The sequence below is a fragment of the Bos grunniens genome, chromosome 3 (genome assembly GCF_055505025.1).
Source record: "Bos grunniens cultivar Pamir isolate PY7600 chromosome 3, Bosgru_T2T1.0, whole genome shotgun sequence".
Classification (NCBI taxonomy): domain Eukaryota; kingdom Metazoa; phylum Chordata; class Mammalia; order Artiodactyla; family Bovidae; genus Bos; species Bos grunniens.
Genome location: NC_141167.1, coordinates 21,762,728 through 21,775,602, shown reverse-complemented (window position 1 = coordinate 21,775,602; position 12,875 = coordinate 21,762,728). Strand labels below are relative to the sequence as shown.

Sequence of the window (12,875 nt, the reverse complement as noted above, 5' to 3'; positions counted from 1 at the left end):
AATGCAAGTCTGATCCCCACCCCCCCACTCCCCCAGCTTCTAATCTACCTGGAGCTTGAGTTCAAGCTCCCAGCTTCCCTTTCCCTCCTCAGCTCCTGACACCACCCACCCCATCCTTGCCCTTGATCCCCTAGAATTTGGGACTCACCAGCCACAGGTCCTGCAGCTCTGTGGGTGCTATGCCTCCCAGGACTCTCTTCTCTCTTGCTCTCCTGGTGAACACTGGACCTATGGGACTCAGCCCAAAAGTCTCCCTCCCAAGGGGCCTTCCTGTCTCCCTGGGCTAAGTAAGCCAGGAACCCTGCTTCCTGGAGCCCTGTGCTCCCATAGCTTTCTATTTTTTGAAGCCCAAATCGCCCTCTTTTGTACTGTCTTGAGAGAGAGGACTTTTCCTTACTTGTTTCTATATACCCAGCACAGGGCCAGGCATACAGCAGGTGCTCAGTAAATGCTGAGGCATGAATGATTTGAACTGCAGAGGTCCAGGGGCACCCTCCCCTCCAGGGAAGGTGTGTACCTGGGGTGGAGATATGTAGGGGCAGGCAAGGCTCGGGCCTGGGAGGGGCCGTGGGAGATTTGGGGCAGACATTTGATCCACCAGCCCCTCCCAGGGAGGTAGGAAGACAAGGTGAAGGGGGTGATCCCCGCCCTAATCCTCAGCCCTACTGGGGAGAGAGGAATGTGCCTCCTAGGGTCCAGCAGTGACCTGGGAAATGGGGGGTGGGGCTGGCCAGGGGCCCGTGGGTCCCTGTGGCCTGAAGCGCCTACACCCCCACCCCCACCCCCACAGAGCCCAGCAAGCAGCTTCCTGCACACCATTCAGGCTTCCTGGGGTTCTCCTCCTAGGAAACTACCAGAGGGGACTCTCACCCCCAAACCCAACCCTGAGCTTGCAACACTGCTTCTGGCTCAGGGTCCCTGTGCCGACACTCCGGGGAAGGGCCGTGAAGGCTGAGTAGGGGAATTGCTAGTCGTTTTTTTTCTTGAAAAGAAGGACCTTCACAAATCTCCAGTCCATCCAGCCACCACAGCAGATCCTTCTTCCTCCTCTGCTTGCTCACCTCCAAGGACTAAAGAGCTCCCTACCTGCACAGGCTGCCCATCTCATTGGAGAACAGCCTGGCTTTAGATCTAGTGTGCCTTCCTGTAGTTCCCATAGAACCTCTGTCCGCTCCGTCCTACAGACCCATTCCCCAGACCACCCCGAAACCCTCCTAGTGGCCCTGGCCCCCCACCCGCCGCTGCCCTACCACAGGTGCTTGGATGAGGATCAACAATGCAGAGGAGATGGAATCCTTCCCTGCCCCTGTCCCTCTGCTCCCTGAGATCTCCCCAGAGGGCACTCTAGCCCCAGGTAGGTGAGGGCCCTGGAGGAAGTGGCTAATCATGAGGCAGGTCTGCCTCCCTCCCCTGCGGGCCACAGCCCAGAACCACCTGCTCAGTCCACCGCGGGCCCCTCTGGAAATGAACTGGACTGAGGGCTGTGCTGCCAGATTCTTGTTTATTAGCCAAGTAGGACAAAGAACAGGTCACAACGTCACAGGAAGTCAGACAGACAAACGGAGGGGTACACGGGACAGAGTGTCATGCCGCACTACGCAGGGGGTGGAGCAGGGGAGGGGGCACTTGAGTCTTGTTTTCTCAACTAACAGAATAAATAAATATGGTACACAGTGGTTTTGCCACGGGCTGGCACGACCTCTAAGCACAAAAGGTCACAAAACAGCTGGTTTGGAAAGCAGTCTGTACAGCCCGCTACTGCGGAGTTGGGGTGGGGGACCCAGGCCCATGGACCATGCTCTGGGGAGGTGAGGAGGCGGAACACAGAGGCCTCAAGTGGGAGGGAGAGGAGAGGAACGAGACCTTCCTGGGAAGGACAGTCAGAGCCTGACTCTCAGCCTGCAGGTGACCAGGCCGCCCTGGGAGAGGCTTCGGCCTCAGTCTCCGGTGAGGTGGGACAGTCCCAAGCTCATAGGAGGTACAGGTGCTGCTTACACATAAGCTCCCCTCTTGCTCTCTAACTGCTTTCGTTCACTGAGGCTCGTCCCCTAAACTAGGTTGAGATCTGCCCGGGGAAGGGGACCACATACACTTTCTTTGCCTTCTCTGGGCTGGCGGGATTGAATGAGGACGCCTTGAAAAAGCGCTGAGGGAAGCGAGGCTGAGCCAGAACATGACTCCGGGGTGGACTTGCTCCTTGGGAAATCTGGGGAGGCTTCTTGGGGGAAGTGGGCATGTCTAGAGCTACTGGATTCCAAGGTGCAGTGATAGTCATTTGCCTCCAGGGACAGGAAAAAAGCTTCAGTCCCCAGGCCTGGGCTAGGTGAGATCTCTTTCATTTCAGAAATAGAACTTCCTGATCCCAGAGGATAAAACAGAAATCTCTCCTGTCCCTAGAGTTGCTCTCTCTGCCTTCCTGTCTCCCTGACCAGGTCTCTCCTCTGATCTCCAGTGGCTGCTGGATTTACCTTCCAAATCCCAGATACCCAATCCTGGTTCAATTAACCCTCTGTTCAGAAACCTTCACCTGCCTGCCTTGGTCCCTGCCACATCAAGGTGAGGACTTTAACCTGGATTCAAGAACCTTGGCCCCACCTCTCATGAAGCCAGCCACCATTTCCCCATCATCCATGTAGTCTCACTCCATTGCTTTGTTGAAATAGCTTTCCTGGCCCAAGCTACCATCCCCCTCACTTTTTCCCCATCCAAAGCCTTCTCCATTTGCCTTGGCCCAGAACTCCCCACGGATCATGGGTATCGACTACTCTGCAAACCAGTCCTACTCGTAGACCCCCCCCCTCCTCCCACTGGGAGAGGAGTCAAGCCTTAGGTATCTTTACCCTGGTTTTCAGATGCAGCTTCTCTAAGCAGGGGGAGGAAGCTTAGTGGTGAGCCACAAAGTGCTGGGTCTGGGGATCATGACCCAGAATCTGTGCAAGCCATTTCTCTCCTCTTCGCCTGAGCCCTGAGCCTACATGAAGGTTTGGAGATGGGGTGCCCACAGAGGCTGGACTAACACTCAAGAAAAGCAGGATCAAATCCAGATTGTCTCAACTCAAAGGGACCCATTACACTTACTGGGAAAACCGAGGCCCAGAGACTGTGGCCATGCCCAGGGAGAGGCTTGTGCCTGCAATACCTTCTGCTACACAGCAGTACAACAGTCATTTTCTAATTTAAACACTGTGCTTTGTGAGAGCCTTTTTGTGGTGTTTGTTAGTTTAACTAAAAACCTCTGCCCTGCAAGGCTGAAAGCACAGATGTGTGGAATGTTAGAGCTGGATAGGATGTTGCTGCTGCTGCTGCTGCTGCTGCTGCATCACTTCAGTCGTGTCTGACTCTGTGCAACCCCATAGATGGCAGCCCACCAGGCTCCGCTGTCCCTGGGATTCTCCAGGCAAGAACACTGGAGTGGGTTGCCATTTCCTTCTCCAATGCATGAAAGTGAAAAGTAAAAGTGAAATCGCTCAGTCGTGTTCGACTCTTAGCGACCCCATGGACTGCAGCCTACCAGGCTCCTCGGTCCATGGGATTTGCCAGGCAAGAGTACTGGAGTGGGCTGCCATTGCCTTCTCCAGGATAGGATGTTACAGGCCCTCTAATCCAGGTGGGGAGTGGGCACAGAGGCTATGGGCTGACTCAAGGTCATACTGCTTTGAAAGGGAGTTTGCTGAGCTGGGTTCCTGGCCACAAATAGGAACACACCTTTCCATGCCAGCGACTCACTGGACAGAAGCCCTTACTTCGACAGTGGGCTCTGAGACAGGATGCCAGCTGAAGCCCTGAGACTCTGCATTGCCGCATGGTGTGATCCGGAGGTGGAGGACCCTCCCTCCTGGCTCAGTCACACCCTGCCACGGACACTAACTGCAGAACCTCAGGCTCAGGGGCAGAAGACCTTATTCCTCGAAGACACTTCTCTGAAAGCACCCGTGCCCTACTGCCTCCCTCCAACTAGGGAAGTCGCACCAGAGAGAGAGGTCTAGAACCCTGTGGTCAGCCCTGGATGAATGCTGGCCCCAGGCTCCTGTTCTGGAGGTTTTACAGCCAGAGATGCTGTCCTTCTACTGTCTGCTCCAGCCTGACTCCTGCCTTCACTCCCCTCCTTCTCAATCTGGGCTGGGGATGGGGAGGGGGCATCTCAAAGCTAAAAAAGACAGAGAACATGCCTTTCTGGACGCAGGCCCAGGTCAGGGGTGGGAACTAGGGCCCCCTCCTGCCTGCCGCTCCAGTGGCTATGGGGTCTCCAGCAAGGGCCGTACCACCTCTACTGGAAAGAGAAGCTGCCTCAAGAGGGTGCAGGCGGGGAGGAGCCAGGAGGCTGAGAAGAAGCAAAAGGAGAGGAACAGGAAGAAGCCAAATGACTAAAACTGAAAAGCCATAACCCCAAACAAAACATAATTTGGGACCGGTCTACATCAACACAGCCAGCACGGAAGAAAGAAAGCAGGGGCAGGAAGAAGAGACACGGTGGGGAGATCCAGAGAGGGGAAGACAGAGGCTGGGGAAAGGAGGAGGAGGAAAGCGGAGACAGAGAGAGAGGAGGGAAGGCCAGAGGGAGAGCAGAAGCTGTAGGCAGAGCTGGGGGAAGGCAGTGGAGAAGCGATGGAGCTGGAGCGGGGCAGGGGGCCTGGGGCAGGCAGATGCCTGAAAATATAGCTTTATATATTTATATTTATATTTCACATTCCACACAGCAACTTACTAGGGGAGGAAGCAGGGGATGGGAGGAGGCGACCCTGAGGCAGGGGTCTGGCCAGCGAGAACCTCTCACTGGGGAAAGCTGGGGGCACTGGCCTCTCACCTCCTCCCCATTCGGCCTCCGTGGGATCCAAGCAGGGCCATGCAGAGGGTGCAGGTGTGGGCTTCACCGAGGGCTGGAGCTTGGGGAGATGGGGGGGCAGGAGGCAGGACTCCAAGGCCCCAGGATCCCTGGGCTCATGAGGTAGCTCCTTGAGAGCCATGTTGGGATGACCCTGGGGCTGGGCTGGGGGAGCCCAAGAGCCCTGGCTGCAGGGGGCGGCCAGCAGTCAGTTAGGCAGCGTATCAAGTCCCAGGGATGCTGCGTGCTGCTTGGCCCGCAGCCGCAGGTTCTCAATGCTTGTGGTTTTACTGTTCAGGGCAGCTGAGGCAGGCGCCAGGCCTGCGGGGGGCGCAGGCAGCAGCGGGGACCCCCACACGCCCTGGTGGGCAGCGGCGGCCGCGGACAGCGACTGGTAGTACGACTGGCAGTGCAGTGAGCCCAGCGGGGCCACGTTGACGCCCAGGTAGGGCACGGCGGCCGCGGCGGTGGGGGCCGGGCCCCCCACTTCGAAGGACGAGTAGTGCACCAGGTTGCTGGTGGCGGCCATGTGCTGGCGGAACTGCTCCTGCAGACGGAAGAGGCTCAGCGGGGAGGAGGAGTAGGAGTGGGAGGGGCCCAGCAGGCCGGCCCCCGGGGCTGCAGGCGTCAGGGCCAGGCTGCCCGGGGAGTCTGCAAGCAGAGAATCAAGAACCGGGGACTCAGGACAAGGGTGCTGGTCTGCCAGGAGGGGCTCCCCCGGCCTCGCCTCCCACTTGGCACTGTAGACAAGATGGGCTGTGGCTGAAATCATATCCACCCATCTCAGCCCGGGTGTCCCCAGAATCCTGGGAGGGAGGAACCCAAGCTTCCTGACGGCATGGACTCTGCCAGGGCCCTCATGTCTGACATCTTAGGGAGTCTCCTTTTCTTGTTTTGGTTTTTGCTGTTTGTTGGGTTTGGTGGGACAAAAGAGTTCTATTGACTCTCAAAATCGCTACAACAGAATCAGACTGACAAAGGGAATGGCTGAGCCATAAGCAAATTGGGTGGTACTGAAGTGTTCCACCCCAAGATTCTTGTTCTTTCCAAGGCTGTGCCTCCCCTTTCCCTCGCCTGTCTGTGGTGCCCCTTCCCCTCCAGCTCTCAGCTCACAGCCCCGTCCCCTCCCTGCCTGGATGCAGGGTTTGTGACTGAGGTAATGCTTCCTGCCAGGGCTCTGCTCCTTCAAAAAACACAGCCCAGAGCCTCTGCTACATGTGGGGATCTCTGGTACTCGTATAGCACTCACTCAGTATGCACTGGTACATCTGTGCTATTGTTAACGTACTGCACTGATAAATAGCTTCTACCCTGAGCTCCTCAAGTATCCCTCCCCTGCCACACAGCCCCTCCCCCCAAAATTCCCTTGACCTTGCCATGATTCAGCGACTAAAGGGGGATCACCTGGCATGGACCTGCTTGGCCGTGTCCTTTCTCTGGGTCAGGGCCAGTGCCACGTGTCCAGAGTTAACTCTATCTCTGCTCTGACACCTCTGGCAGAGCCAGGCCCCTGGGCAGCTAGACCTGGCCATTCTCCCTAGGCGGGGTCCCAGACCACCCATAGCCCCTGCCAAGCCTCACCTGCCTTGGGGCTGCCCCTCTTGCAGCCCAGCCCCTTGCTCTCAGCCCCAGGGCTCTTCTCAGTCTTGGGATCCTCAGCCCCTGCCTGGGGGTCTTCCTCGCGGTCAGGCTGGTCTTCAGGGGCCGACTCACTGGCTGACTGCTCAGACAGGCTCAGGTGAAGCTCAGCAGGGGGGTCGCCACTGGGCAGGTTGGGGGGCTGGTCAGTCTCCAGCTGGGTGTCTGGGGTCGGGGCCTCAGTCTTGCCTTCCCCATGGGAGCCCTCAGCCTCCTTCTGCTTCTGGAGCTGCTCTTTCTGCAGGCTGCGCTGCTTCTTCCGGAACTTGGCCCTGCGGTTCTTGAACCACACCTGGGAACCGGGAGAGGGGCCGCAGGAATGGGAGGGGATGCAGCGGAATCATGGAGCAGGGTACTCCCCAAGGGAGGATGTGCAGGATAAGGTCGCCCGCCCTCTGGGAAACACGCACCCACAATCCCTTCCCTCCCCTCCTGTCACCGCAGCCATTCATGGAGACACCGGGTGCAGTTTGAAATGCTGGCTCCTGGGCAGTGAGAAACCAGCCAGTGGGCTGGTGCTTGTCTGCAAGGTCTAGCTGGGCCTTACCTGCACCCGAGCCTCAGGCAGGTTGGTGCACATGGCCAGCCTCTCACGCATCACCACGTCCGGGTAGTGAGTCTTCTGGAAGGTCTTTTCCAGGGCCTCGAGCTGCTGAGCTGTGAACGCTGTGCGGCTGCGACGCTGTTTGCGGTGCTGTGAGCCATAGCGGGCCTCCAAGATGATGTCTTGAAATGTACAGCCGTTGGAGGGCAAGGAGAGGGGGCCCATTTAATTATGGGAAATAGGTTTTAAATCTTACCCTGCTCTGACCCACTGTGGTCCTGCCAGAGCTAGACCCTGGTCTCTTCCCCATGGAAATCACCCATTTCCTCTCCATGTAGCTGGATTTTCAAGATCACTCCATACTATCATTCACTATCAGGCCACTCAGTCGTGTCTGACTCTTTTCGACCCCATGGACTGTAGCATACCAGGCTCCTCTGTCCGTGGGATTTTCCAGGCAAAGGTACTGGAGTGGGTTGCCATTCCCTTCTCCAGAGGATCTTCCCAACCCAGGGATCGAACCCGGGTCTCCCACACTGCAGGCAGACGCTAAATTTACCGTCTGAGCCATTTGGTAGGAAGTTACTATCAGGCCCAATGAGCTTTAATTCATCTCTAAGAATGGCTGTTAGGAATATGCCTGAGGGGGATCTTCCTTATTTGGTTTGAGGTGGGTAGGTGGGTGGGTTGGCTTTACCCTAAAATCCATAAATTCCTAAGATAATAAGATATAACATTCTGAGAGTACAAGATGCTGGCAATTTGGAAGTCCATGTCACAAAGGTTCTAAGAGCCAATGACCCTTAGATTCTGGATACCAACAGAATATCACACTGACCATGAGAAGCCAGGCCGTGAGCTTGGGACCTATCTGCAAGGTCTTGTTAGGAGGAGTCTGACTAAGTAGATGGAATTCACTGGCTCTTGATCCTGTGTCCTCTGGCTATGAACTTCATCATCCCAGCCTATGAATCTCTGATGGTAGGACCTGAGGCCTTGGTTTTATATCTCCTCAACAGAAAGGCTGGCTCTGGCAGGGCTGGCAACCTCAGAAAGGCTAGTTGCGTGCAGTCTTGGCCCTTCTAGCTGCTTTCTCCAAGAGGTAAGGACAAAGAGAGCAGGTACTAACCACCACCACAGGCTAGGAGAGGAGACAGGCCTGGTAGACCACAGATTCCACAGTCCTGCCCATGTGCTGAGAACGTGAATCTCCCAGCATATATATCTGCCTGGGGTTGCTATCTACCCTCCTGCTCTTCCCTGATAGCTCAGTTGGTAAAGTATCTGCCTGTAGTGCAGGAGACCTGGGTTCAATCCCTAGGTAGGGAAGATCCCCTGGAGAAGGGAATGGCAACCCACTCCAGTATTCTTGCCTGGAGAATCCCATGGACAGAGGAGGCTGGTGGGCTACGGTCCATGGGGTCACAAAGAGTCGGACATGACTGAGTGACTTTCACTTTCACACTCCTGCTCTTCTGCTTGACTAGTCCTGGGATGATGGACAGTCAACTTCTCTTTCCCGGCCTCCCATCACTCATAAGTGGGCCCTGGACTATCTATGCTGAAGGGAACCCAAGCTGCATCAGCCTTTGCACAGGGCTGCCTGCACTTCAGGGACTGGGAAGTCAACACAACACTCTAAATGAGGAAGGAGGTAGCTGGGTCTCCAGAAAGCCTCAGACTTTGGGCTGCTCCTTCTTCAGTGTAAAGAGGGAGCCCTGAACTCCACACAAACCAGCACTAATCCCAACCTGGACTGAGCCCCAAGCTCATGCTGGTTACACTGGGGAAGGGGAAGGAGAGAACCCCTCTCAATGGAACCCTGGGTGCAGGAGCAACAGCTCAGCATCCTGCTGCTGGCTCCAGGAGCTGTAGGTGAGGGCAGGGGGTTGCCACCTGGGAGACCAGGCTGTCTGCACCATCAGCAAAACCTCCTGCTGGAAAGCAAGGCCTCCATACGAGGGCCCGCCTGGAGCTCGTGTGCCTCCTCCTAATTTAAGATTAGAGTTGTGGTGGGAGCACTGAATACTCCACTTCCTCTGTCCCTGACCTTTCCTCTCTGAGCTCTGGAACATGGTCAGGATCTATAATGTCACCACCAGGCCAGGCACAGGGAACTCACTCCAAACCAGAGAAGCAGCCATAGCCGGGCAGGCCTGCACACACATTCCTACACTGGAGACTGATGCTCATCCACAGAAGGTGACCAGGGGCTCGGTTTCATCCTCTGAGCCCTTCCCAGAGCCTTGCAGGGTGGCTGCCCCACCCTCCTTGTCAGGCCAGATCCCCTGCCCAGGCCTCACAGCTCATCCTAGTTCTGTGCCTTTCTCATGCTAGTCCCCCTTCCTTACCCTTTTAAGGCTGGGCTCCTGCCGCATGCCCTCCAGGAAGCCCTCCCAGCTGATCATGCTTCTCTGGTCTGCCCCACCACTTGATCCTGGCCACATTCTTTCTGCTGTGCCCTCTCATGGGTATATGGGCACCTGGCCTCCCTGGAAGTACCCTAAAGCCCTCCCAGGACCATCTGGCACAGGCCCAAAGCAGTTCATCTGCTGCTTGAGGTTTGGCCTGGGACAGGATGGGGTGGGTGGCTTCACCTCTCAGGAACTTAGGTTCCCCACCCAAGCCATCAAATCCTTCCCATGTTCACTGAGGGACTCTCACGGCAGAGCAACCATGGGTGAACAGGAGTAGTGGGGACCAGGCTGGAGCTCCCTCATGGGTGCTTCCCACAGGACCTGGATAATAATTTCCTCTGAGCACCCACTAGTCCCTGCTGAATACCCTACATGTGTTATCTCAAGTAATGTCCCCACCATCCTATGGAATGGGCCCTACCATGTTCCCTGTTTATAAAGGGGAAGCTGAGGTTCAGAGAAGAGAGGAGAGTGGGCAGACCCTACAATGATGGCAAGTCTGCAACTTCAAAGCTCAGATCTTTAGCCATAAGATCCCATTCTAATCTCCCACCCCAGCCCTGCCTAAATTTAGCCTCACTGAGCCTCCGTTTCCTTATCCATACAATGGAGATAATAACCTCCCTTTACTGGAGTTGAATGGTTTGATGCACAGAGAGACAAAGAGCAACTCACTCCGTGCCTGGCCACACAATCAGTGATCAAAATGTGGGCGCTGTTACAGAAGTGGCTCCTGGGGCATTCTGGCATTTCCCAGCTGGAAGGCTCTGGGCTAGTCCCTTACCTCCTACCTCAGTCTCTCCACCTGTGAGAGGCTACTGGGCCCCTCCCCCCGAGGGCTGTTAAGGAAATGTGAAGGAAGGCACAGGGCAGCTCCAGGGTTCAGGGCCCAGGCAAACATGGGTAGTCCGGATACACACACAGATTTTGAATTGACATCTCCCTGTGCCATAAGTGACCTGGGTCTTCCTGAGTTTCATTCCCAGTGCTCCCTCCTGCCTTCACCTTCCAGACAGAGCCTTGTCCCCCAGATCTCTCCTCCACCCTGCAGCCGCCATCCCCACAAACGGCCCTTACCAGCCAGGCGCTCGGCCAGTGTGAGTGCATGCACTGAGGGCCGGTAGTCGGGGGCGTGCTGGGCCTGCTGGGCCGCCTGCTGGTGCAGGTTGTACATGGCGCTGAGCGAGTTCATGGCATGCAGTGAGTAGCCATTCACCCCGTAGTGCTGCATTGTGGCATGTGCCTGCAGACGGGCGAAAGGGAAGGGACATGAGGCCATGCGGTCACACTCTACCCTGGGGAAGACACCACCCCTGGCCCAGACCTTGGATGCCCACCTCATCCCTGAGCTTCTGCCATCTCATGGAAAAGAGGCCCGCCTTGCCCATAGCTAAGAGCCAAAGGGCTCCTGCCTCTATTTATTTATTCAATCAGCCTCTCATTCATTGATTCACACAGCAGGACTTGTGTAGGGCTTAATGCTCTGGGCCCTGGAGTCAGATTGCCTGAGCTGGACTCTCAACCACCTGCAGGCTTTCTGGCTTTTATAAGTCACTTAACTTCCCTGACCTTCAGTTTCTCCATCTGCAAAATGGGGTGACAGTACTTATTTCATGGGGTTATTGCAAGGATTAAGAGAAACCTTTACAATAAATAGGGTCTGGTATGTAGGGTATGCTCGAACACGTTAGTCATTGGGATTCAACAATCTGTTTGCTGCTTCATTCGGTCATCTCTTCATTAATCACCCAGGCACCTGTTCATTTGCACCTCACACACATATTATTTGTTCAACAAAAAGCCAAGGAGGCTCACGGGACCAAGTCCAGAGCTGGACTGGGAACACTGAGGCATTTGCTCTGGTGAGATAGTGGACTACAACCCTCATGCACCACACAGCTTTAAGAACACTGTTACTATGACTGCCATACACAGACTGCCATTGCCTCCCTCTATTCTCACCGTGTGTCCAAGAAGCAAGCAGGCCAAGAGCAAATGAACTCCATTTACAGATGAGTCTACTGAGGCTTGGAGAAAGAGCAGTGACACGTTGAGGCCACACAGCCCATGCAGGGCCTCCTTCACCCCATAGCACTTCAGCCTCATTCTTTGGCGGCCAATGCATCGGAGAGCACATCCCTTCTGCTGAGGTGGCTCGGATCAGCACAAGGCTGCCGGGGCCCCACCAGCCCCAGGGCTCCTCCGGACCTCCCAGTCCTTCTGCCCACCAAGTGTTGCCCTGAAATGTCAGTTTTGGAATGTGGACCATTTGACAAGAGAAAGACCATGTCCAGGTGTCTTGGCTCCCTACCCTCACTGAAGTGGACATATCACCAAACATCCATAGCACACACACACGCACACATGCACGCACATACTTCATGCACAGACACATATGCAGACACTCTTCACATACACACAAATTCATCAACAATCACAAATGCAATGTCATTATTCCCACAGTTGCACACATACACATTCTCACAGATACCTATCCACACAGCAGATGTATCTACACACAAACCTGACGCTCATACACTTTCATATATTACACATATTCATTCAGCAGAGACTCATTAAGCACCCGCCTACTAAGTACCAAAGTCCTTGCCTTTGTGGAATTTTTTTGGCCACACTGAGAGGCATACAGTATCTTAGTTCCCCGACCAGGGATTGAACCCATGCCCTCTGCAGTGGAATTGCAGAGTCTTAACACTGGATCACCAAGGAAGTCCCACCTTCATGGAATTTACCTCCCAAGCAGGGAAGGCTATAAAACCGATAAACCTATATAAATAAAGTCAGACAGGAATAAGTACTCTGAAGAAAAATAGAGCAGAGGAAGAGCATATCAAGAGGAAAGGTGAGGCTGTTCTAGAACATATGGTCAGGAAAGGGCTCTCTGATATTCAAAATAAGCCATGTGAATTTTACTGGGGTGGGGGGAGACTTTCCAGGTAAAAGGGACAGCAAGGACAAAGTCCCTGAGGCATGAACAACTTGGTACGTGTGCGGAACGGCAAGGAAACCAGGGTAGCTGGAGCTCAGAGCGGGAGAGGGGCAAGTGGATGAGACGAGGTGGGAGGGAGAGAAGGGGCCAGATCCCAGAGGGCTTCACGGCCCATGTAAAGAGTTTGAATTTTATCCTGACTGTGATGGGAAGCTCCTGGATGGCCTTGAATAACATGATTTGTTGTTAAAACCTCACTTTGCTGTTGTATGGAGGTCAGACTGCAGAGGGTCAAGAAGAGATCAGACTGCAGAGGGTCAAGAATCCCTGGACTGGATTCACTGAAGAATCCAGCCCAGGGGCCAAAGGGCTTTCCACTCAGGCAGGATGGGTGGAGGTGGGGAGAAGTGGTCAGAGTCAGGACATGGTATGAAGGCAGAATTGACATGACTGCTGATAGGTTAGTTTTAAGATGTGAGGAAAAGAGGGCAAAAAAGATGACAA

General features: G+C 55.1%; 1 protein-coding gene and 1 non-coding gene across 3 annotated transcripts; one reads left to right on the top strand and one right to left on the bottom strand.

Moving 5' to 3' along the window:
* Window positions 1-1,487: 1,487 nt before the first annotated feature.
* DMBX1 (diencephalon/mesencephalon homeobox 1) lies at window positions 1,488-10,661 on the bottom strand. 2 transcript variants are annotated; one of them, XM_086386745.1, is made up of 4 exons: window positions 10,499-10,661; window positions 7,008-7,186; window positions 6,404-6,752; window positions 1,488-5,473 (listed from the first exon to the last, which is right to left on the bottom strand). In XM_086386745.1, exons 1-4 carry the CDS (start codon window positions 10,650-10,652, stop codon window positions 5,031-5,033), a joined length of 1,125 nt encoding a protein of 374 aa, XP_086242871.1. In that variant the 5' UTR covers window positions 10,653-10,661; the 3' UTR covers window positions 1,488-5,030. The 2 variants fall into 2 exon arrangements, with proteins under 2 accessions (XP_086242871.1, XP_086242860.1); XM_086386734.1 differs by having other exon boundaries at window positions 7,008-7,203; window positions 10,501-10,652.
* Window positions 8,262-8,333, top strand: TRNAY-GUA (transfer RNA tyrosine (anticodon GUA)). Its single transcript has one exon. It is a non-coding gene; the product is annotated as a tRNA-Tyr (tRNA).
* Window positions 10,662-12,875: the final 2,214 nt, after the last annotated feature.